We start from the raw sequence: 24,873 nt of genomic DNA, 5'->3' as shown, positions 1-24,873 counted from the left end.
TTTATAACAGAGTCTCGGTAGTAGGTAATAATGATACTTCTCTTAAGCCACTCTCAAGGAATAATAATAATAATAATATAACAACACTTCACCACCAGCAGAAAAAGCATCAGGAATCAGTTGGCTTATCGCAGATGTCCCTCGCATCTCGCGTACTTCCTCTCGGCTTTCGCTAAACAAACAACCGAGATTCGGAGAGGACGCCGTCCTCGGCTGTAGAACCGCTTAAGGAGACAAATGTCACACAATTCGATACGGCCGGAGGATAAAGAGATTTATCTAAAATAAATACGACCCAGGCCATTCAGTGAAGACTGATGATGGGAAATACTCCTCTCCCTCCCCTGCCATCTTGCTTTGAACGACACACACAAGGCTCTACCAGTGTTACGTTCCATCTCCAAGAGGAGAGAGAATAGGAGGAGGAGAGAGAGGAGTAGAGAGAGAGAGAGAGAGAGAGAGAGAGAGAATGCCATAAAGCTCTACCAGTGGTACGCATCTCCAGAGAGAGAGAGAGAGAGAGAGAAGAGAGAGAGTAGAGAGAGAGGAACAAATGCCATAAAGCTCTACAAGTGTTACACCAATCTTCTCCAGGAGGGAGGGGGGAGGGGGGAGGTGGTGGAGGAGAGGGGGAGGAGGAGGAGGAGAGGAGTAGAAAAGAGAGAGAGAAATGCCCATAAAGGAAAGAGCCTACAAGTGTTTCACACATTCTCCGAGAGGAGAGAGGGAGAGAGTAGAGAGAAGAGAGAATGCCATAATAAAGCTCTACAAGTTTTTACGCATCTTTACACATCATCTCTAAAACCCAGAGATGGCGAGCAGGAGGAAGAGAGGAAGTGAGGAGAGAGAGAGAGAAGAGAGCAATGCCCATTAAAAAGCTCTACAAGTGTTACACATCAAAAAAGCTCCCAAGAGAGGAGAGAGAGGAAGAGGGGGAAGAGGAGGGAAGGCGGGGGAGAGAGAGAGAGAGAGAATGCATAAAAGCCCGTCTACAAGTGTTACCGCATGCTCCAGAGAGAAGAGAAGCGAGAGAGATAGAGAGAGAGAGAGAGAGCGAGGAGAGAAAATGCCCATACAAAGCTCTAACAAGGTTGTTTACACCATCTCCAGAGAGAGAGAGAGGAGAGAGAGAGAGAGAGAGATGAGAGAGAGAGAGAGAGAGAATTGCATAAAGCTCTATCAAGTGTTAAACGGCATGAGATCTCCAGATAGAAGAGAGAAGAGAGAGAAGAGGGGAGGAGAAGAGAGAACAAAATGCCCATTACAAAGCCTCTACTCAAGGTTGGTTTAACACAACCACACATCTCCAGAGAGAGAGAGAGAGAGAGAGAGAGAGAGGAGGAGAGAGGGAGAGAGAGGAGAGAGAGAAGAATGCATAACAGCTCTACCATGTTTACGGGCATTCTCCATAGAGAGAGATAGAGAGAGGAGGAATGCCACTCTAGCTCTTCCGATGTTACGTATCTCCATCTCGAGAGAGAGAGAAAAGGGCATAAAGCTTACCAGTTAGCATTCCTCCAGAGAGAGAGAGAGAGAGAGAATGCCACATAGCTCTTCCAATGTTACGTATCTCCAGAGAGAGAGAGGGAGAGAGAGAGAGGCTTTAATTAAGGAGGAGACCGTTTGAGCACATCGAGAAGTCTGTTGACCCAAACAGGAACGACTGACTAAACCGGTTCAGAAAGCCGTGTGATTTCCGTCATCTCAAAGTTTCAGATGATGTCAAATTGCGCATAAGAGTTAATCAGTTACAATATCTACAGGTGTAAAAATCGAATCATTTTTCAAATGCTCTGAAGAACGTATAACGCTACCCTGCATTTCCTTGATTTTCAGTTTGTGATATCTAAACGTAAAATTAATTACCAAGAGTTATAACTATGTGGATTCACAGCGCGTTAATATACTATTTAATAATACGCATAACGCTATACTCCACGTCTGCAGGGGTCTCCAAACTTTTCAATGTAGGGGCCACATTATATATTTCCCACATTTATGCGGGCCAAAGGAAAAAAAGGAAAAAAAAACTAATTAGTTCCAGTAATTTAATTTCCTCAAATATTAGAGTATAAACATGGAAAAATGAAAAATATCTTGTTGGAAAAAAATCAGGGTAAACTAAAATAGATTCTGCTTTTAGTTTTATGCAACCAAATTAGTGTGACGAATAATACTGACGTTTTGACTTCCAAATTTCATTGAAATCAGGTTCCAGATTAGATGAGCCAATTGTAAGAATTGATTTCAAATGATCATCGGACAAATTTGCTCGATAGTTAGATTTCACATACTTCATTTTGGAAAATGTTTGTTCACACAAGTATGTTGTACCAAAAATGGACACAAAACTACAAGCAAACTTTATCAAATTTAGAAACTGATCTGGCTGCAGGCATTTATAAAACTCAATCAGATTTCCTTCTCTATACTTATATTTCAGTGTGTCATCTGCCCGGAGATCAATAATTTCCATTTGAAATTGAGTTGGAAAATTTTCAGCATTGCAGTCAAATGGATTATGAAAGAGCCTGATTTCATTTGCTTTGGCATCAAGGTCAGCAAATCGCTCCTGAAACTGTTTTTTCAAAACTGAAATTATTTCATTTGCAAATGAAAAAGGAAATTCAACTTTACTTTCTGCATGAAATTTTTCACAACATGGAAAATGAGCAAAATTCTTAACTTTCGAAAACCTGGCCTTCAAGTAGCGCAAGTTTTGTTCTGAATGCCTTGACATGAACAAAGTAGTCACTGATCAAATTTGTTTCGCCTTGCAACTTCACATTCAATTCATTCATATGACCTGTCATATCTGCAAAAAATGTCAATTTCCAAATCCACAGGTATTTGTTTGGCGGGCCGGATGTGGCCCGCGGGCCATAGTTTGGAGAGCCCTACGTCTACGAGTATGCCGAGGAATCTTAATAACACACGTAAAAAAATGCGCCGTACTTTCTTCAGCGCAATCGAGTTTTCTGTACAGCGTATGATCATGAATGAGATCATCAGCCAGAGACCGTGAATCTTTCATCAGCCACGGCCCGGTGATGGCCTGTGTTGTTGGCACCAATAGCGGTACCAGACGCATGATCAGGGCTAACTTTGACCTAAGAAAAAAAAACTACTGAGACTAGAAGTCTGGAATTTGGTAAGTTTGGTGATTGGAGGGTGGATGATCAACATACCAATTTGCAGCCCTCTAGCCTCAGTAGTTTTTAAGGTCTGAGGGCGAACAGATAAAAAGCACGGACGGACAGACAATTGGTAGCCATCTTAATAGTTTTCTTTTACATAAAACTAATAAAAGTAAAATGTTATTTAAACATGGACCATCATTTCAATAACACAAGCTTTAGCTAATTTCAAAAATTTGCAGTAACGTATTAAAGTAACTTAAATTTTCAAAAGACGTAAAATATTGTTTTACATATAGATTCAAATGTCACTGAACTTATAGCTATAGTAGATTCACATCAACCTTGCACCTGATGTCTTGGCAAGTCCCTTACGACGCTCCTGATTAGCTGTTGATAAGCCAATCACAAAGCAGGAAACTCTTAGTCTCTCAAGAGAGTTCAAATGGGCAGGATCTATGTTCCACTTCTCCTGAAGGATGCGTCTTTTAAAAGTATCCCTCAGGAAAGGTGGAACGTACATCCTGCCAATGTGAACTCTCGAGAAAGACAGTTTCCAGCCCAGGGTCAGAGACCACCCCTGTGATTGGCTTATAAACAGCCATTCAGGAGCGTCGTAAGGGACTGATTATACCTATCTCACCAGGAAGAGAGGAGCATCTATTCATTAACTCTCTTAAGAATTTAAAAAAAAAAAATTTCATGTTTCTCTCTTTTTTTATGTTGCTTTCTACAGGGTTCTCGTGTTCCTATTTTTTACGAACTATTACCAATTCTCCTGTCACTAAGATCTGACAACCGGCTCAATACTTTCGAAACCAAGAGAAAATCGTCGAGGGAAAGTGCAAATAGAAACGTCATAATCTTCTACTCTCCATTTTATTCCTCATTATTATGCCTTTGGCATATTACTTCCTCTTCTTTCTCGACTGCATGACTGGCACTTTTGTCAGCTAATACTGTAGTTTTTTTTTTTTTCTTTTTTTGTCACAGATAATAACCGGTAACGAATATTTTTCCAGAACCTTTTTTCTCCTTTTTATTTAAACCTTCGGCTAAAAACAGTTATGGAAAGATTCAGCAAACATATATAAACCCAAGATGACTCCAAAGGGAAATCAGAGAGAGACTTGTTACAGGAACAAGAGGTGATATAAAGATAATTGCGAGAGAATAAAAAATAAAACTACAATATTCGTACCACTTTCAGATTTTATTTTTCCGGATCTGGTTTTTTTCCCTTTGTTCCTCTTTCAATGATACTACAGTATTCATTGGAAGATTGATAATAACTATATAAAAAGTTATATCTAAACAGTGTTTTGGGACAACTTTATGACAAAGCAATGGCAATCATACTTTTAAAAAAATGAAAGAAAACAAGAAACTAAACAACAATAAATTGTGCGGATAGAAAGGAAAAATAATGTTTGTTGGCGGCCATTCGACGCGTAAATATGGCAATGGCAATAACCTTATTCTTTGCAAATCAGTTGCGCCATCACGAAGGAAGCCCATCAAAACCAAAATTAAACGAACTATTTATCTCTTGTAATGTTTCATCATTAACGTTTGAGACTTCAAATCTGCCGGCAATACAGGCTGCTTCTACTACTGGGGGGATCGGGGAGTGGGGGGGGGGCGATTGACCAAACCCCCCCCAAAAAAAAAAAAAAAAAAATTCTGGAAGTCCATATTTTATGTGACTATCCTTTTCATTGAACTGTACTTACAAAGTAATAAATAATTACTGTTTTTTGTTTAGTCAAAATATATAACATAACAACAAATAAAATAATATGCATGTCATTGTTAACATAATAAATGAATCAATCAATAAAACTGATGAAATATTCTTGAATTTCAGTGCAAACTTTCAACACAATAAGCAAAATTCGGTTAACCAAAGTCAGTACTTTAACATAGACCGCATACCTACCCAGTTTTTCTTCTAATATAACTAAAATAACATTTTCAAGTATTTCATCTTGTATATGCTACCTATATAATATGCAATGTCATTTATAGAAGAAAAGGTACAGTTTTGGGAAAAACGACCCATCTTCATATAAAAAAAAAAAAAAAACTCTAGGACGGGCCTGCACTGATACCAGAAAGAAGCTCTTTTGACACTGCCTTACGAGGACTAATGAGTGTTTTGCAACAGAAGGATATGATTTCAGTTTTAGGTAGATTTATGGCGGTTTAGATTGCCATATTCTCCTATATTTCCTTTAGGAACCGAATGCCACTCATAAGCCAAGGCACAAAGGAAGCCAGAAGCTTCCCCTCTTTAAATAATGAATGTTATAGAAGTGCTGAATAAGAGAAGCTACGACAGAACTCTAGACTTTGTAGGTAAATATAGAGAGAAAACATAATTCACGTATTTCGATTCCCAAGCGATACCGGAGGATGAGAGTCTGTTACGTTGAAAGAAACTAGGACACAGCTGACAAAATCGATGGATGAAATGCCCCGGTGGGCAAATCCACAATCCCTACAGAGCATGACCAAACCACCGACTGCAACGAAGGTTGCAAAATTTAGTTGCAAAAACAAAAAAAGGGATAATAGCCATGAATTAAAATAAACATTTTGAAGTAACATAAAGTTAAACTAAATAACGAGTCAAGTAAACAATTAAGGGAATAAAGCTTTGCACCTCATAAATAGTGTAGTGTGCCCGCAACTGTGTTTGTGGAGTGAGCGCTTAGAACCAGGAATCAGGAACCAGGAATTCATTAGGACAAAATTGCCAGAAAACACAGAAAACGGCGAATTCCCAGAAAAACAGAAAACGGCGAAAAACAACTTCATCCACGACAAGACCCGTAACTAAGATATTAAACGAAGAGCGTTCCCCGCTCACCCCCCAACTCCCTTTTGCACTTCCTCGAGTGACATTACAATTGATGACAAGTTAAGCGCCACAAGAATCCCTTTTCCTCCACACCACGGGGGAGCTTAATTGCAACTTAAGCTCTCTCGACTCGACCCCTGGGGGAGGCCAGAGAGCCCTTAGCAATAAACACATGCAGTAAGCGATAGTGTAAAGTGAGCTTCGTGTTATCTGCTGCAAAAAATATAACGGCTTTTTCTCGGTGGCATTAAAGACTGATTCCGTGCGTGGAATATAGTCGAGGGCTCTGTTGTTTGATGCAACTGCAATAGTCGTATCTGCAATCAGTAACGCTTTTCCGTTCGAACATACGATTTTGGCCAAGGCCAAGCGCTGGGACCTATGAGGCCATTCACACTGAATGAGAAGTTAAAGTGTATGGCCTTTGGAAGGTGTGACACGAGGAAGAAGACTTCGCAGCTGCACTGTGACACAATTGTTAGGAGAGGGTGGAAAGTAAGATGAAAGAAAGAGAATGTGGACGGTGATACAGTAAAAGTAACGAAAGGGGTTGAGTGATGCCTACGGTGCAACGCGTGAGGTGCACTGATGGCAATAACACATGTGCCCCCTCCCCTGCAGTAAGTACGGGTTCTGTTCACCGTATTAGTTCCTCGTTGGACGAGTGGTTTACATGTTCGCCTACCAATTCGGTAGTCATGATTTCGACTTCCCGCTCTGCCAACGTGGAATCAGAGGAATTTATTTCTGGTGATTAGAAATTAAGTTTTCGAAATAATGTCGTTCGGAACCCACAACAAACTGTAGGTCCCGTTTCTAGGTAACCAATTGGTTCCTAGCCACGTAAAACTATTTAATCCTTCGGGCCAGACCTAGGAGGACTGTTCATCAGCTCAGTGGTCTGGTTAAACTGAGATATACTTAACTTTGTTCACCGTATTCACCGTTCAGCAAGTCGGATGATGCCGCTAACCACGTCCTTTTCTTGACCCAGACAACAACAGGCCTAGCAAACGTGAGCTGAGAGCTCACGATGATGGCCATGAGTGAATGACTGAAACAGCTGGCAGCATTGAATAATATAATTAAAAATAATGCGATAGCCCTGAAGATAAGAAGAAATAAATGACATCTGGAAATTAGTGCTGTCGTACAACACTAGCCGCCATATTTGTATAGGCATTTCATGAGAAGTGGGATCCCTCAAAAAAAAAAAAAAAAAAGGAAACTATAAAAGTCGACGAACACACACTATACATACATACACACACACACACACACACACACACACACACACACACACATATATATATATATATATATATATATATATATATATATATATATATTCCAATGCAGCACGAAGGAACACGTACTTGGGAATATCCTTAAATGCACGGTAGAAAAGAGAGTGGAAAACTGAGGACTTGGAACAAGTCATTTCGTAGTCTATTAAGCCACACATTACACATTAATAGCGAATTCACTTCACCTTAGCAATAAGATCAATATTAGGGGCTATTTGTGGCTTTGCATCTGCAAATACTGCATGGCAGACTTTAGCACTTTCTTCTTAAGACGGTTTTTCTGGCTTAAGAGTCTTCCATCCTTCAGGAGGTGCGTCTGTCGTTTCTGTACACAAAGTCCAAAATTTATTGTTTCATTATTTTCTCATAGTTCTTTTGGACATGAGTTAGACATCAGTAATGGTAGAAAAAAAAAGAAAGATGAATCACTGACTCCCTTACAGCAGCTTAATCGTGCACCGAGAAAATAACTGGCATATATTTTTATAGCCATTATATGTTTTTTCTTTGGTGAATGTAATATGCGTCTTGTGCATCTAGTATGTAAATTTCCCATTAGACTTCAGCCTGATAAGGACATCTGGCTGCCATTCCCAACCGCCTACAGGCATCAGAAACTGCAACGTGTCAAAATAGAGGGCCCTGCTAGACATATTGTGATGACTTCTGAGTCATTGTAGTAAGTGATATCCTAATGTGAAAACTTTCCTAGTTTCTTTCAACACATTTCTGTATTGAAGGCGACTGTTTTCAACCTGAATATAAACAATCTCATTCCCAGATAATGGAGAAGTGGTGCTTTTTTCTCCAACGCTTCTTTTATTTATTTGCTTTTTCTTATTTCTGCTCCACATCCAGCACAAAACCTTTGTTTGTTTGTATGGTGTTTTTATGTTGCATGGATCCAGTGGTTATTCAGCAACGGGACCAACGGCTTTACGTGACTTCCGAACCACGTCGAGAGTGAACTTCTATCACCAGAAATACATATCTTTAACCCCTCAAAATCCTTCATCAGACAACAAAACTCCACGTGACATGTTGAGACCTTCCACTATACACTCTTTGAAGTTTGACCCGATCAATCATCAGAGTCCTGCTTCTTCTTACATGAGAATATTCCCTTCGATAAACTGCTTCTTGCAGAGAGTAAAACAACTCGACTTCTCGTCTTCCCTGAGCCCATTCCTCCATGTGCTATGTTTTGCGACGCTTGCAACTGTATCCAATAATGTCTTCTTAAGAATATCGTATCACTTTTCAATGGATATAAGAGCTAGGGCTGCGCTGACCTAAAACAAACAGCCAGAAATGATAGAACTCGGTGGCGCTCTCACAGTGATGCAGCAATTTCTAAGCAGGTTTTGTCATTAGGAAAGCAAAAGGTACTGCACGAAGAATGCAAGACTACGGGCTGCTCTATGAGCAAGAGGCCGTGCTGACATAAGGCCAGCTTAATCTCAAACAACAACAACAACAACAACAACAGAACGCAAGAGGACGACAACTAAAATTAGGGAAAAAAGGGACTTTTGAAAATACATCAAGATGGAAGCCATGTCAGGATAAATCAAGGGACAACTCAAAACGAGCAATAACAAAAGCCTATACGTGAAAAAATAGTAGCATTAAAGAAAACATTAAAAAAATCAGAACTATGCATTCTTAAAAGGTATCAGGGCGTACATTACCTACTGGGAACACATTCAAATAAGTTTTTTCAATTTTTTAATGTTTATTTTGTATTTATTTAGTTATTTTATTTTATTTACTATTATTATTTTTTTTGCTAACCTCACGAACCAAAACTAAATATAGGGTATAAATCACTTCAAATACACTTCAAAAACGCGTACGAAGACGAGCCAGCATGAAGCGAATTACAATTAAGACATTATTATTATTATTATTATTATTATCATTTTATTTTATTTATTATTATTATTATTATTATTATCATTTCAGTAGATGAAACCTATTCACATGGAACAAGCACACTAAAGGGGCCACTGAGTTGAAATTCAAGCTTCCAAAGAATTGTTGCTTTCAACCTCCCATCGCAGACCCCACACTGCAGCAGTAACTGATCATGATAAAGAGCCAAGTGATTTTTCATAGGCCTGGGGGAAACGTAAACCCGCGACCGCATCTGAGCGGCATGTCACGACGCTAACCACCATACTATAGTAGATTCACATCAACCGTGCATTTGATGTCTACCCAGTCCCTTACGATCAGGAGCGTCGTAAAGGACTGGCCTAGGCATCAAATGCACGGCTGATGTGAATCTACTATAGCTTTCAACATAATAATCCAATACCAGGTTGAACCTTCATCCTAGGACAGGGAGGCAAGCTCAAGACAGGATCCTCCTCTCTCCTTGACAGGCGTCAAATACTCCACAATTACAATCACATCTCGAAGACGAAATGCATAACTCGCGTCGTGAGGGGCAAAGACAAGACCAATTTAACTGTCAACCTACAATTACCAGCCATAATCTCGCATTCTTGCGTAGCTACCGATCGGCGCCAAAGGCTGATCGAGTAGTACTACTCGGTGTCACGACTCACTATCTCCAAGGTCTACACCTAGACCTATAAAGAATCTCTCTTCTTTGGGTTTCTGTCTAGACCTTGGCTAGCTCAATTCCAAACCCTCCTCCCACAGTTCTGAAACTTCAGTCACTCACAGTTGCTTGCTTGCGTCTTGCTTGACGCCAGTTCTGTTGACGTTTTACTTTTATTCTTCATGAAATTGCTTAGTAGTCTCATTTCCGTTTGTAGCATTTATCCTTTACGTGTAATTCTAGGCTGTGGACCATTGGCTTCTTGACTAGGCTCTTTGGTTGTTATATATTTTACTTTTTTCGTTTTCTTGTTTTTATGTTTACCTTTGATATTTCGAAGCTATTTTGCATTCTTTTATATGGTACCTTGATGAGGTGTATCAAGAATACACGAAAGCGCTAGGTAGTACTACTGCTTTTCATTTTTTCCAGCTGTGTGTGTGTGCGTGTGTGTGTGTGTATTGCACAAAATCCATGGATAGACCGTTCCACAGTCCAACGGTGTGAGGAATAAAGATCCTCTGGAACTGAGGCACATTTACACACAAACACCTTTTAGTTCGGTGTCAGTTATTGACGGCCATTTATGACAATTAATATATTATTATTATGAGAGGTTCACAATACGAGACAAAATCCAGATTACGTGTATGACTCTTAATTAACTTTCTTGTATGCTCTCTTAAATGACTGTCTGTGCGCTGTCGACACGTCAGAGGAAATAAACCCACGACAACGAAATCTTTATATCCTTAGGAAACCTTTTATACCAGCTACATGCTGATGAGAAAAAGACAATAAGAAGAGTTGAGAAGACTCTATACAAATTAAATGCCGTTGAAACAGCTATAATATTTAATGCTACTGCCCTCAGAGAAGGCCTCCTTCCTAATTATGAATGTGCGTAATAGATTGTGGTACATTTTCCCCCACAGGGCTGTATCTGGAATTCTGTAGTTCGTGTGTGAATGGGCAGTGCCCCCTGTGTCCTTTTCTATTCTAAGTGCAAAACGCATATTGTAGAAATTACAGGGTGTCCATAAAGTACCAGTACCATTACAAGTATTTAATACTCAGAAACCACATACCATAAAGTAATGCAGCTTTTTGTAGAATGAAGTGCTCTAAATGTAAACTTGAGGAAATGTAGAACATTCTACAAAAAACTGCATTACTCTATGTTCTATGGTTTCTGATCAATAAATACTTGTAATGGTACTGGGACACTATGGAAACCATGTACAAGTACAAATGTAGCGAGAGCAAATACGACTGACTTCCAGTATGCTAAACACATTACCAAAAACATAATGACGAAGATGTTATGTTCCGAAAATAACCGTCACTTTCACATTACAAGTGTCCGTAATTTCATTGAAGGGTCTGACCTCCGCCAAGACTTCTACGCTGTTGGTTCCATTTGCCTGATGCCTGTTGGCGCACACTTTCGGTCTCAGTAGGGTCAAGGTGAGGGAATTTTAGCGGATTGAATTATTCATTCATACCCGCCTACACAATTGTCGTACAATTCTAATAATGATACGTTAAAAAAGTACTCCACTTGATAATGAAGAGCACCACTCATGGCCAAAGATTGGGTCACAAAACTTTTAGACTGAAATGCTTCGCAGCTGGCTTTAATATTCATGTGACCTCTTTCAAACTGAAATGCCTATCAACTGGTTTGAAGTTTGACCCTTAAAAGCCAAAGGTCAGGTCTCATTCTCATTATGTGAATGTCTGAACCTTCCTACACAGCTACTACAGAAGGCCGGTACCGCATCTTTTGTTATTTCTTTCCCATGCAACTTGAAATCAGGAACCTGATACACGATCATTTTCATCTCGGAGATTCTAAATGCTACATTCTCCGCATTCCTCCGTCCACGACATTAGGCTTCTCACGGGGTTTTCACTATTGTAGATTCACATCAACCGTGCATTTGATGTCTAGGCCCATCCCTTACGACGCTCCTGATACGCTTGTCACTACAAAGCCTTGAGCTCCAACTTCAAAGATATTTAAAGAAATCATGATGTCCGGTAGCGGGTAACGAACCCGCGATACCACAATCACGACGAGGTCACCTTGCCGACCTGACAACGATATATACTATACATATATGTATAGTATATATAAAATTATATATATAATTACATTTACATATATTAAATTTTTATATATATATATATATATATATATATATATATATATATATATATATATATATATATACAACTAAAACTCGAATTCACCAGAACTTGAGAGTAACGTACACCGAAAAGGAATCATAACAGATTAACATATATGCCCCGGCAAGGATTCGTATCTGGGGCTTGGGCTTAGACACAGTAACCGACGGTAGACTTGACCCCTCTGCTATCAAGATATCGATTCTGATCAATAATTATCAGTTATAATCTCCATTGGATGCAAGCTATTTCCGAAGTATAGCGAAGCAGATAACTAAATGATGTTTGTGGCTTAATATCTAAGTATAAAAATGTTACGCGTATATATACATATATACTATACGCATATATACACAATTAAATATATATACATATGTACGTATATCATATATACAAATATATTATGGTCACTTCTTGTTAGGTACGTACGTACCAGAACATCTCTTAACTTTTTGACTTCTTCATGCTTTTTGGAGAAGCGTATCCAAAACCAGTGAAGAAATCCAGAAGTTACGAGGGCACTGTAACTACTACAATTAGAGTGCATATACAAAATGCGTGCATAAAAGTAAACAAACAAGTAAAGACCTTCCCTACCTGCATTTCAACAGACGTGAGAAGTCCCAAATACCTTTGTTATATGGATGAGGATCTGTTCTAGACCAATAAAGTGTATATATATATATATAGATATATATATATAGATATATATATATATGTGTGTGTGTGTGTGTGTGTGTGTGTGTGTGTGTGTGTATGTATATATATATATATATATATATATATATATATATATATATATATATATATGTGTGTGTGTGTGGTTGTGTGTATAGTGTGTGTTGTGTGTGTGGTTGTTTACCGAGAACGTCAAGTTTGATCGTTTATTTTGATATCTAAACCAAAGCCAGGCCCGAATCCGGGATGGGCCAATTGTTTTTTTTAATTTCAATTCCCTTAGATGTAAGTTTTATATATATATATATATATATATATATATATATATATATATATATATATATATATATATACAGTACATTTTAAACAAAAGTGGAAAGTTCCCAAGAACCATGTTATCTGAATGAGACTAAGAACTCCTCCCCCAGCTAACGCTCTTCCTCTCCGAATCCGCAGGCAGCCAGGCGGACACCATCAAGGAAATCGAGAAGATATGTCCGCACATCCGCAACGAAGACAGCACCATTACAGTACTGTACCCTTGGTCGTTCATCGACGCTCTGTATTTCTCCATGACGGTCAGCACTACCATAGGTAAGGCGACGATCCATTTCTTTCCGATTCGTAACAGTTGCTTATTCGCTCCTATAAGGATAATTGCTTTCAAAACCTGGCACTCATTTTTATGATATGAAGTTTCATCAGGGGCGTCCTTTAGGAGGGTGTTGGGGGGCAACTGCCCTCCAGAACACAACTTGCCCCCTCTAAGACTAAACTTGCATCCCTCACCCCAAGCCCAAGAAGTAACACCATGTTTTCTTTTTAAATGTGCAATCATAAATATATGAAATTTCTCGGAAATATTGCATTTCATGATCCTTGTCTGTCTACTAGCTACCAGAGATGATGAGACAAATAAATTTTTGCTGAAATATCTTACTCTTGTGGCTTCAAAAAGCACATACAATAGCTCAAAATAAAAATAAAAAATAACCGGCTGATTAGGCTCGCTTCACTCGCCAACTGTCTTTGAGCCCACCCTCCCCCCCCCCCCCCCCCACAAAAAAAAAAAAAAAAAAAAAAATCTGAAATGACGCTCCTGAACTTCATATCACCATTCTGAAGATAAAGCCCTATTCGTGCGCAACAAGAATACAAGGACCAACGACTTGAAATTCAAGCTCAAAGAATACTATGGCGTTCATTTGAAAGAAGAGACGGAAGATGATTGGAAATACAGAAAGATGAGTTTAGTTCTTATTTAAGACTAGATAAATGAGTAAATCAATAAATAAAGATTAAAATATAAACAAATGATTAAAATACAAGGCGAGTTGTTTCAGGGTAGTCATGCATTGCATCTTGGCTTAAAATTTTGAGGTTCTGATTGCGCGCACGGTCTAGGTATATTTACTAGACCGTGATTGCTCGGCATCCTTAGGGAGACTCACACAGACAACAGTCCAATGATGTGAGGAAGAAAAAACCGCGAATCTGGGCGCTTTTCCTAGGAAAAGAGGGAAGGTTGGCGACCATACTCGAGTTGGAGAAATAGTGAAGAATTATTAATCTATCATGACAGCAGTCGCAGAATCTATGTCCATGTTTTACATACACAAAAATTTACAGCTAATGTTTCAGGCTGAAAACGTTGTATGCTTGCATATCAATTTTCTATGTAAACCAACATCCTTGAAGTTATTTTTTTTACATAATATACGATGATAGCACTTCATATCTGAGTTGGGGAAAAGTTAACAGTCGCAGAGACTATGTTCATGTTTTATATACACAAAATATACTTTTCAGTTCAAAATCAAATATGCTGGAGTGTAAATCTCTTCAGTACAATCTAGTAGTGTTCTTACAAGATATACCATTAGTACTACGAACTAACACTTTTAGCATCGTAGGTTATCCTCAGCCTCTGAGGTGGCATGTGAAACCACAGAGCTTTAACCGGTTATATACTATAACAATATGCGTACACAGGCAAATTTACACCTGACTTAAATTACTGCACTTCCACGTCTATCCAGTTAATTTACGTTTGCATCCACAAAGATGCTGCCATACAGTATTTTCATTCACTTTATAGTCTAAATATTACAAATACCAAATACCGTAAGTTACAAAAATAATAAATAGATTAAGTGTACATTGTTTGTTTACCGATGAAATATTGTTCCGTCTCACGCGGCGTGACAGTTTCGTTGGACAATCAAAAGGCAAAAAATAAATAAATAAATAAATAAAAATAAAAATAATTAAATAACCAAAACAGAATGGAGATACACTTGCCGAACCGTCGAGTTCAGTGACGTGGAGCGCACGCCCTTGTTTTCTTAGAATGAGTCGCTATAGGGCGGGACAAGGTTACTTGGCGACTTAGACAAATTAACCTTGCGCTATTTGGTAATTGATAAATTTATGGGTTAAATATGTTAAATTGTTTAGCTTCGAAAGAAACAAAATAAGGAATTGTTCGATTTTCCGAAATGATGACATCAAATCCAAGGTTTTGAGTCCAGCAGAATTAGGACACGCGACGGGACACCTTACATTGGCTATTATGTTACGGTTTCTCTGTTTTTACACACAAACACACACATACGTATATATATATATATATATATATATATATATATATATATATATATAATATATATATATATATATATATATATATATATAATATATATATATATATATATATATATATATATATATATATATATATATATATATATATATATATATGGCACTGTTCGCAGACACTATCTTCATATCTAGACACTGAATCAATCTATACTTCTTTTTCTCTTCTAAACAAGCTTCCCAGGAATTTATATATATAATATATTATATATATATATATATATATATATATATATATATATATATAAACGTATGTGTATTAGAATATTCATAGTAACAACAAAATAGAGGAACCTCTCTTTTCTACGCAAAAGAAAACCGCTAGAGTCTAAAATACATACGGAGTTTAAAATAAAAGAACAATGTAGCATCTTACCTTACCGATGCAATGACGACCCGAGACAGATACTCACATTTCCACCCTAAAAAAAGAAAAAAAAAAAAGTCAATGAATCACACAACAACGTTAAGCAATTTTAAAAATTACCAAAATTATTAAAAAATAAAATACAGCAACCAATCCCAGCTCTGTAGAATAGAGAACACTGACATGTTTCATCCCACGTAACTTTGATGATAAGTAAAAAAATTTGAAATAAATTTATAAATAGTAAATCAGCAAAAATTTTTTTATATAATCCATTGCTTAAGTACCGCTGTCTTGTTAAAAGGGAAATGAAGGAAGACTAAAACTGTTCAATGTACAAAATCTTAACGATGAATAGCAATCCTTTGTATTAAAGTTTCGTTTTTTATTTTATCCACCTCAGGTTACGGCCACATATCCCCTTCTGGCAACGCCGGGAAAGTCGTGTGCATGATATACGCCCTGGTGGGCATCCCCCTGACGGGTATCCTCCTGGCCTGGACCTCCGAGTTCTTCGGCGAAAAACTCTTCCAGCTTTTCAAGTCGAAGGTTTGTCCGAGTTTTGAGACATTTCGTTCAGGCGCCTTCGTCGCCGCCATCAGCTTGACCTAGACCGTGGCCATCAGTATATAACGTTCTTTTTAAGCCATCAGCGTCAATGCCATCTTCATCGTGAAAATCGATTACATTACCTCACATCACCATTAAAATCATCACTATCATCCATTAATATGTATGTATGTATGTATGTATGTATGTATGTATGTATATATTATATATATATATATATATATAATATATATATATATATATATATATATATATATTATATAATTTGAAGTCTCCTATCGGCCTAATTCAGTCCGTCTGGACAACTAACATCATATCATCAAAGAGGACTAAAGACGCACAATAAAAGAAGTCTGCCTGGAACGAGGCGTCTCAGTTAATTCAGATAACCTGGGAATATACTGGGAATATATTCATACATATATTTGAAGGGTCTCCTATCGGCCTAATTCAATCCGTCTGGACCACTAACATCATATCATCAAAGAGGACTAAAGACGCACAATAAAAGAAGTCTGCTTGGAACGAAGCGTCTCAGTTAATTTAGATAACCCGGGACAAAATGCCTCCACAAAATTCTGTTAGTTTTAGTTTGCCTGTGCGCTTGATGGTACACAGGATGAAATAAAGGGATGGGAGTCATTTGTTTAAAACCATACAAGTCAACATACGCATGGTTTAAGTGCACACCTATCAAAAACTATATAATAAATGGATATATTTAGTTATCATTTTTGACGTAACCATGAAATAAAGGGATCAGTTATATTCAAAAGCATGGAAGTCAACACAGGAATGGATAAAGTGCACATATATCATATAAGTAAACAATATAGCCTATAGTTAGACAGACAGATGAACAGACAATTAGCCTAGCTTAGACTCACTTTTGGGGGGGCATAGTTTTGATAATCCAGTTACCTGGGAACATTGAGATGTAATACTTTCCATCTTTCTTTTACCTTTAGCACTCCCTGGAAAACGACAAAGGTAATGCACGCAGTCCATTTTTGTTACCCAAACACAGTAATTGTTAGCACTATAACAGTCTTGAATTGTAGCGTTACTCTGAGAAACGTACTCACAAACCTTCACAAGCAACGAACAGATAAGTGATTATCATTTATATACAGCTTGACAGTGAAAAACAGCACTCGAAAAGGATCATTGCAGCTGCCACCGTCATCTACATAGCCGTCGGGTTTCTGGTGTTCGTCTTCGTGCCGGCAATTGTATTCATGGCTATAGAAGACTGGTCGTACTTAGAGTCCGTGTATTACTGCTTCATCACGTTGACCACCATCGGTTTTGGAGACTTCGTCACGGGTAAGAATGCAATCAAGAGGGTTACTGAGCTCCGTAGTACTACTGATGGTAGGTCTAGAGTTTCTCTTCAATCTGCTGAGCATTATTACGGAGGCTTTTTCTTTTACACTCAGAAGAAAATTACCTTCCGTGATGGGAGACCTTCAATCTTTGAGTACTGTTGCATTACTTAACCTATTTAAGGGTCTAAACTGTGTTGTATTCAAAAGTTCAGAGTTGTAGAGCCACATTTATGATTACCTTCGACGAATCGTTTTTTGGTGCACCGTTACTGACTTTGTTTCTACACCTCTCAAACAGGTAACGGGTCAAAGGGAAGCTACTTGTACGTGTACCAGGTCGGAGTCATCCTGTGGATCATGATAGGACTCGGTTACTGGGTGATGGTGGCCAACTTCATCATGAAGGCTCTGCAGTCCAAGAAGTTGCAGAGCTCCGTGCTCCGCAGTGCAGAGGAAATGAAGAAAATCATGCAACAAATGGGCATCAAAAACAACGATCCGAGATTCCTGAGGCAACATTCCAAAGCGACTGTTAACTTCATGCTGCAGGTGAGGCTGCTGGCCAGTTGGTGTATATCAGTTACAAAAGATCTCTACCTAGGCGTAGCCTAGAGGAGGACTACTTCAAAAAGTAATAAACTAATAAATACTGTGAAGTTTTAAAATGTACAGTGATGATGATGATGATGATGATGATATGATGAGTGATGAGATGATGATGATGATGATGATATGATTGATTATTATTATTATTATTATTATTATTATTATTATTATTATTATTATTATTATTAAGAAGATGCACTGGGGCTTGTTCCAAATGACTTGACATTCAAACTTCCAAAGAATATGGTGTTCACTGGGAAGAAGTTACAGAAGATAATAGGAAACACAGAAAGATCAGTTATTAGAAAAGAACAACAGATAAATTAATAAATCGACAATTAAATAGACAAATAAAATTATAAAAAAAATGGTGTTAATGATGAAGGGTCTTTCCGATACTTTTACAATTGACAAGATCCATAATGAGGGTAAACACAAAATTCTAATACCTACATTAACAAATAAAACTTTGGATATTTTGTATTCACAGATATTATCCTCGAAAAATACACTTTCACAATTTTAATTGTATTAACTAAGCTAAAAAAATTCACGACGTAAGAAATACTTTACAATTAGCATGCTATTTCTATATTTTTAAGTTCATAACTAACGTTAAAACGTCTTTAACTATGCGAACTTAAGAAAATAATCATTCTCATATTTCATCAATTATGTTGACAAATTTTCATGACGTAAGAAATACCTTACGATAATCATCTTTTATATTTTATCAACAAGATATGTACTTTTTGAAACCTGTCGCATCTCACAACAAAGCTTAATTCGTGAGGAAGATCGCCGCGGGAGAACCGCCAAGCAAATTCCTAAAGGCCACCATACACTGAACGATTAACGATTGTCTGAACGACTGTCCGAACGAATGCCGTTATCGACACACACACACGATATTCACACAGTACGAACGATCTCCTCACAGATTTCAGTCTGTACAAAGATTTTGTCTAGAGAAGACATGGCATCATCCTCTCTAGAAGAGACGCGCGCGATAAGCGTAGTATCGGGAGACAAAGGCATACATTGAACGACCTGTGTATGACAGACTTATGTCGCAAGACAGCAACCTGGTCGTGACAGATTCTCGCTGAGCTCGTTCAGACACGAAGCTCCGCCCACTTTTGCATTCAGACAAGCACATACACAATGTTTTTGCGAACGATACAGAGTCGTTCAGACGATTGTTCAGTGTGTGGGGGCCTTAAACGTGTCCTGTTCAACCTCCTCCCCATTGCATTGCAGCTGAGCAACATCATAGCGGTTCAGGGCGGGATGGATACCATGATGAAAGACGACGACGACCCGGAGTCCCCCTCGTCGCCCGGCGGCGCCTCGACGACCACGACCTCCAGCGGGACGTTCTCGCCCGTGACCTCGCCCCACGTCATACCCGGCATTTCAGCGCTCTTCGGCCCCGCCATCAACCGCACCAACCCGCTGGCGCAACTGATAGGTCCCCTCGGCCTAGCTAAGGTATGGCACGCGAGTGAGTATGGATGTTTAGGCTAAAGTATCGGACAGAAGACTCTCTTCACCGTAGAGAGAGAGAGAGAGAGAGAGAGAGAGAGAGAGAGAGAGAGAGAGAGAGAGAGAGAGGTCTAGGTAGCGGAATTTGTCGAAGCTGTTGTCTATGTTAAAAAAACTCTGCACCAGAGAGAGAGAGAGAGAGAGAGAGAGAGAGAGAGAGAGAGAGAGGAGAGAGAGGTCTAGGTAGCGGAATTTGTCGAAGCCGTTGTCTGTGTAAAACCTCTCTGCATCGGAGAGAGAGAGAGAGAGAGAGAGAGAGAGAGAGAGAGAGAGAGAGAGAGAGAGAGAGAGAGAGAGAGAGAGAGAGAATTTCAAATAAGCATGTGAAGAGATATTCATATAATGAATTGCTGTCACAACAAATTTTCCCGAGTTCTGTTCAATCACAATTTTAAAATCAGTTTCACTTAAGACTTAAATACTTTGGTGCCTTTTCAATATATTAAAAAAATATATATATCAAAATGTTAATCACACTTTTTTCACTATAATGGTGGTGGTTGTCACAGGATATTATACATCAAGCTGACTTGTTAAACTGGAGTGGGACTTTAAACACTACGGTAGTACTTCGTCAAGAAGGTCCTTGATATAACTATACTTCCATCCGCTCCCTTACTAACAGTTTCTCTTTAATTCACTTACCATTTCTTCTTCTTTTCTAGGAAAATGGTGATAGTAAATGCAAACAAGATTTCACTTCTGTCACTGTAAGGTACAAGTCGTAGTCGGGAGACAAAAGCATCCTTTCTCACTAGTATAACAACTTCTCTTGTATTCTGTCGTAGTCATTTAGTCACAAGCTTTGCATCCTCCGACAAAACTGACATCTGGTAGTTTAGTGGATAATTTGCATGGCGCTAACATCCATGACACACTACATTCAAAGTTTTTTTTCTTTTATGTAACGAATGAACCCCAGCATCCACTTCCAACGAGTACATGAAAACATTTTTCTCCTATCACAAACAGCACAACACATCATGTCATAGCACAATCACAACAGAAAGCATTTGATTACAGATTGTACATAGAAAAAGTGAGCTCAAATTTAAAATGGACACGGTAGCAATGGATAACAAAAATCGATTGCAGAGTTCGAAACGAGGAAAAGCCTAGAAATCCTCCCTAAATAATATAATGGAAAGATGCGGTCTTGAGATTAACTAGCGGAGTCAGGGTCAAAGTGACGACAACAGCAATAAGATGAAATAATCAAGGCTTTAAGTATACGAGTATAAGCATTCATTTCGAAATCCACTACACACTAATAAATAGATACGTACATGGAACAAAAACTGAAGATATTCTTATACAAACAAACATAGCCCTACATACACACGAACGCATGAGGTTACCCAAAGGATTTTCCCATTTTTCAACCAAAGAATGTTCACGGGTAGCCACGTTAAGAGGTAGTACTACGTAATTTATTGAAAACAATAAACGACAGAGATCAGGGACTGCGCCAAATGCTCGGCCTTCTTTTCTTTTCTTTTTATAATCGCGTGGTCAAATCATTTCACCGCAATCTCAAAGCCGATATATTTAAAAACAGCCTCCTACGTAGATACCATATGACTGAGGCAGGACGCTACAAGATTTCCCCACACTGTAAACATTACATTTTATTTCCTTTCTACGTATGCTACTAAATAAAGCTTGCTAATACAGCTATCTATATTATGCATTTGTATAACTATGTGCCAGTCATAATTTTAGTACGATTCCTCGATATAGAAACAGAATCCCTATTTCAGTACAGAAAAATAGAAGCAATAGCGTTACGAGACGACGCGTCGCTAAGAAACATTACAGCGATGTGTTTGTGTGTTTTCCCAATGCACGATCCTCGATAAAGGAATTGTCTTTGGCAAGTCTCGAGGATGAGAAACGTTAAGCTCTAACACGTGGAACGGTGGCTTTAGAACCCTTATTCTTCGCTATTGCATATTAACTACCTCCAGACTGCCTGAATTTCTCTTACTTCTTTTCCAAAATGGCTGTTTTTCTCATCTAATCACTTGGACAGTGAAAGAATTGCCATTTGGATGCCCTTCCCAAAGGCCTACACATGAAACTATAGATGTGTATTTTAATTTTGTTTAGTAACTGCAGCAGACTGAAACTATGCTGAATGGAACACACCCATTAATTGCAGCCCTAAAAAATCAATGACTTCCAGATATAAGATTGTGGTGGGATTCCTAAACATGGGAAGCTGAAGCTTTATCGTCCCTCCCAAATTATGCTAAGACAAGACTTTTTCTTAAACGTGTACGTATTAGGACATGTGATAGGAGGTTGATTCCACTCAGAATATTACGCTTGAGATAAGAACAATTGCTGACGACGAACCAAACCAAATGAATTACTATATACACACAACAGTATTAACAAAATAACCAGGAGGTTTCTGCCTGACTTTCAATGACCCGTTGATAACAAAAGCCTTCAATACAATAAATTGCAAGAGGAGCAAACCTCTGGTCTTGACCAGAGGTAAAAGCCTCCACAACTGAATGAGTGTGTTCGCCCTCTGATGCATCAGAACCCAAGGTCGAAATACAACCTGATTCGGGCAACAATATTACCCATCTGCAACCCCACTGCAGTAACTTATAAATACTGCCCACATTGCGGAAATTATGCTGCATTGTTTCTATGTCCTGATTTGGAGAATGAATCGATTCGTCATAAGCAAAATACATGACAAAATCCCGGAATGAACATCGTTCCCTAAGTCTACAAGATTGACCATCTGCCAACAATCATGAAATCTTTAGATGGTCTCCTTGTTTACACCTGGAGACTATTATCTACGCAAATGCAGTCAACATACATAACGCATACATACATAAATTACAAACATACATAGTTCACAAATATTATATATTAATAATATATGTCCCAATAAGTCGTCTTCCCTAATTTGGGGGAACGACAGAATCCCATAAAACATCTTCTTAGATAAACCGGCATATAAAATTAATCTCTAAACGAATCATGATGCTAAAAGGCATAGCAATGCTCCCTTGACACTTAACCCATTGCCCATGAGGGAGGGCTTTAACGTCAGCTGCTGCAGTATGTTGCTTAGTTTTTCCTCCAACTTACGTAAATAGCGTAAATGCCCCAACTCCACTGGAGAAATCCTCACAAAACAACTCATCATTGGAATTCAACAACAACAACAACAACAGCAACAACAACAACAACAAATACGTTACTGCTTGACGTTGCGTGGTCGTCCTTCGTTTTCTAAAACCAAAATTACCAACACCGCATGATTACTGTAATGTATATTGTATATATATATAACAATCAGGAACTACGCTGCATGGCAGATGCTTTGAGAACAATTCCCGAATCCCATCCCCTTAATTCCACTTCTACTTCTACGACGGAGGAAAACGAAGAGGAGGAAGAAGAAGAAGAAGAAGAAGTAGGAGAAGAAGAAAAAGACGCAGCGATGATGGTGTGAAAGCACATCCAAGCGATGGCTCCCCTAAATCTAATCCCCATAGGTATGGATGTAGACTGTGTCACCTGGAAAGGCTACACGAATGTTCTTCTTAAGGTTATTGTGCAAGCAACCTGGCCTTGAAACACACATATACACACACACGCGCGCATATATATATATATATATAGATATATATTATATATATATAATATTCTATATATATATATATATATGTATATATATGATATATGTTATATATATATATATATAATATCTGAAGATATATATTATATATATATATATATATATGTGTGTGTGTGTGTGTGTGTGTGTGTGTGTGTGTATAGTGTGTATAAGCTGTCACATTTTTATATTCATGAATACTAAGCCGCAAATATGATTTAATATCATGTTCACTATATCTCAGGACAACTTACATCCGAGGAAAATTCCCCTTACTTCATTGTTTCTAAACCACACTGTGGTTCGAATCACACTGGAGACATGGCACTTACCGATTATAATTCCCCTTTGGTGTGAGTTATTCTCAAGGAAAAGTGAATGGCTATTGAACTATATTTGGGCTTATTATATCTGAGTGCAGACACACACACACACACACACACATATATATATATATATATATATATATATATATATATATATATTACATATACATATACATAATTTTGGTTAACGCATTTCGTTTATTTGTCGACTACTACATAAGGCTGAAAAAAAAATGTAAAATGTGAACCGTGTGTACTCTTTCAGTCACTTTTTTCAATAGTTTGTCTCTAAATCAATAGTCATTTCCTATCCGTGGTCACACAACAAAGGTGAACAGAAAAACTTTGTTGTTTCTCATTATGAAATCAAACAATCCTTAAACACATTACGATCAGTGGAAAGCAGTTTATCACAGATTCTAAGCAATGAATTAGATTAACTGGCAATAAGAAATACAGCAATTAGTTAATACTTGCCACTTTTTAATACTGTAATCACATAAGTAGACACTTCATATGTATCTTTCCTTATTGGAATATTAAACATATATGCATGTTATCTGTGACACCTAATTAATGTGTTCTTTACCATTATGCTTATCTTACTAGGCAAAGACAGCTTTTACTTGTAATGCAAATAATAACTGTAGTGAATATCATACATATACTGCTTTTGCAAGGAAATGATCTCATCAATTTTTTTTTTTTTTTAATCTTACCGATCGAGTACGTAAACATGTTTCTAGACATCCTGATTCATTTTGTGTCTTTGCTTGTGTGCAACGAACGAAAATACGAGAGGCCGAATCAAAGTCTGGTATTTAAAAATTTTTTTCTTTACTTTACGGGAAATACACATGGAGAATGGAATTTTAATTCACAATTCTGATGTTCGTTAAAAATACCACTGCTTATCTAAATAAAATCTGGCAATTCTTATTGAAAAAATTCATTTCAGTTTTAAAAATGCTACAAAAAAACGTCTCCCCATTTCTCAAATCATCTATGCGCACTGTAACTTGTGATAAAAACACCGCAAAGTAAGCACAGTTGTACTGCTTTCCTTATTTGTATATA

General features: G+C 38.0%; 1 protein-coding gene across 3 annotated transcripts in view; it reads left to right on the top strand.

Annotated features, from left to right (window-relative positions):
* LOC135211192 (open rectifier potassium channel protein 1-like) overlaps positions 1–24,873 on the top strand; it is a 113,467-nt gene that overhangs the window by 85,224 nt on the left and 3,370 nt on the right. The window contains exons 3-8 of one of the 3 annotated variants that reach the window (XM_064244408.1): positions 13,204–13,341; positions 16,176–16,321; positions 17,476–17,668; positions 17,969–18,219; positions 19,537–19,767; positions 20,487–20,536. In XM_064244408.1, coding sequence (XP_064100478.1) covers positions 13,204–13,341; positions 16,176–16,321; positions 17,476–17,668; positions 17,969–18,219; positions 19,537–19,767; positions 20,487–20,536 — 1,009 coding nt within the window. Of the gene's footprint in view, positions 1–13,203; positions 13,342–16,175; positions 16,322–17,475; positions 17,669–17,968; positions 18,220–19,536; positions 19,768–20,486; positions 20,537–23,149; positions 23,349–24,873 lie in introns of all 3 variants that reach the window. The other 2 variants (XM_064244407.1, XM_064244406.1) reach the window with 2 other exon arrangements.

This window comes from Macrobrachium nipponense, chromosome 4 (genome assembly GCF_015104395.2).
Source record: "Macrobrachium nipponense isolate FS-2020 chromosome 4, ASM1510439v2, whole genome shotgun sequence".
Classification (NCBI taxonomy): domain Eukaryota; kingdom Metazoa; phylum Arthropoda; class Malacostraca; order Decapoda; family Palaemonidae; genus Macrobrachium; species Macrobrachium nipponense.
The sequence above is the reverse complement of the archived record's forward strand: the minus strand, read 5'-3'. Positions and strand labels throughout refer to the sequence as shown.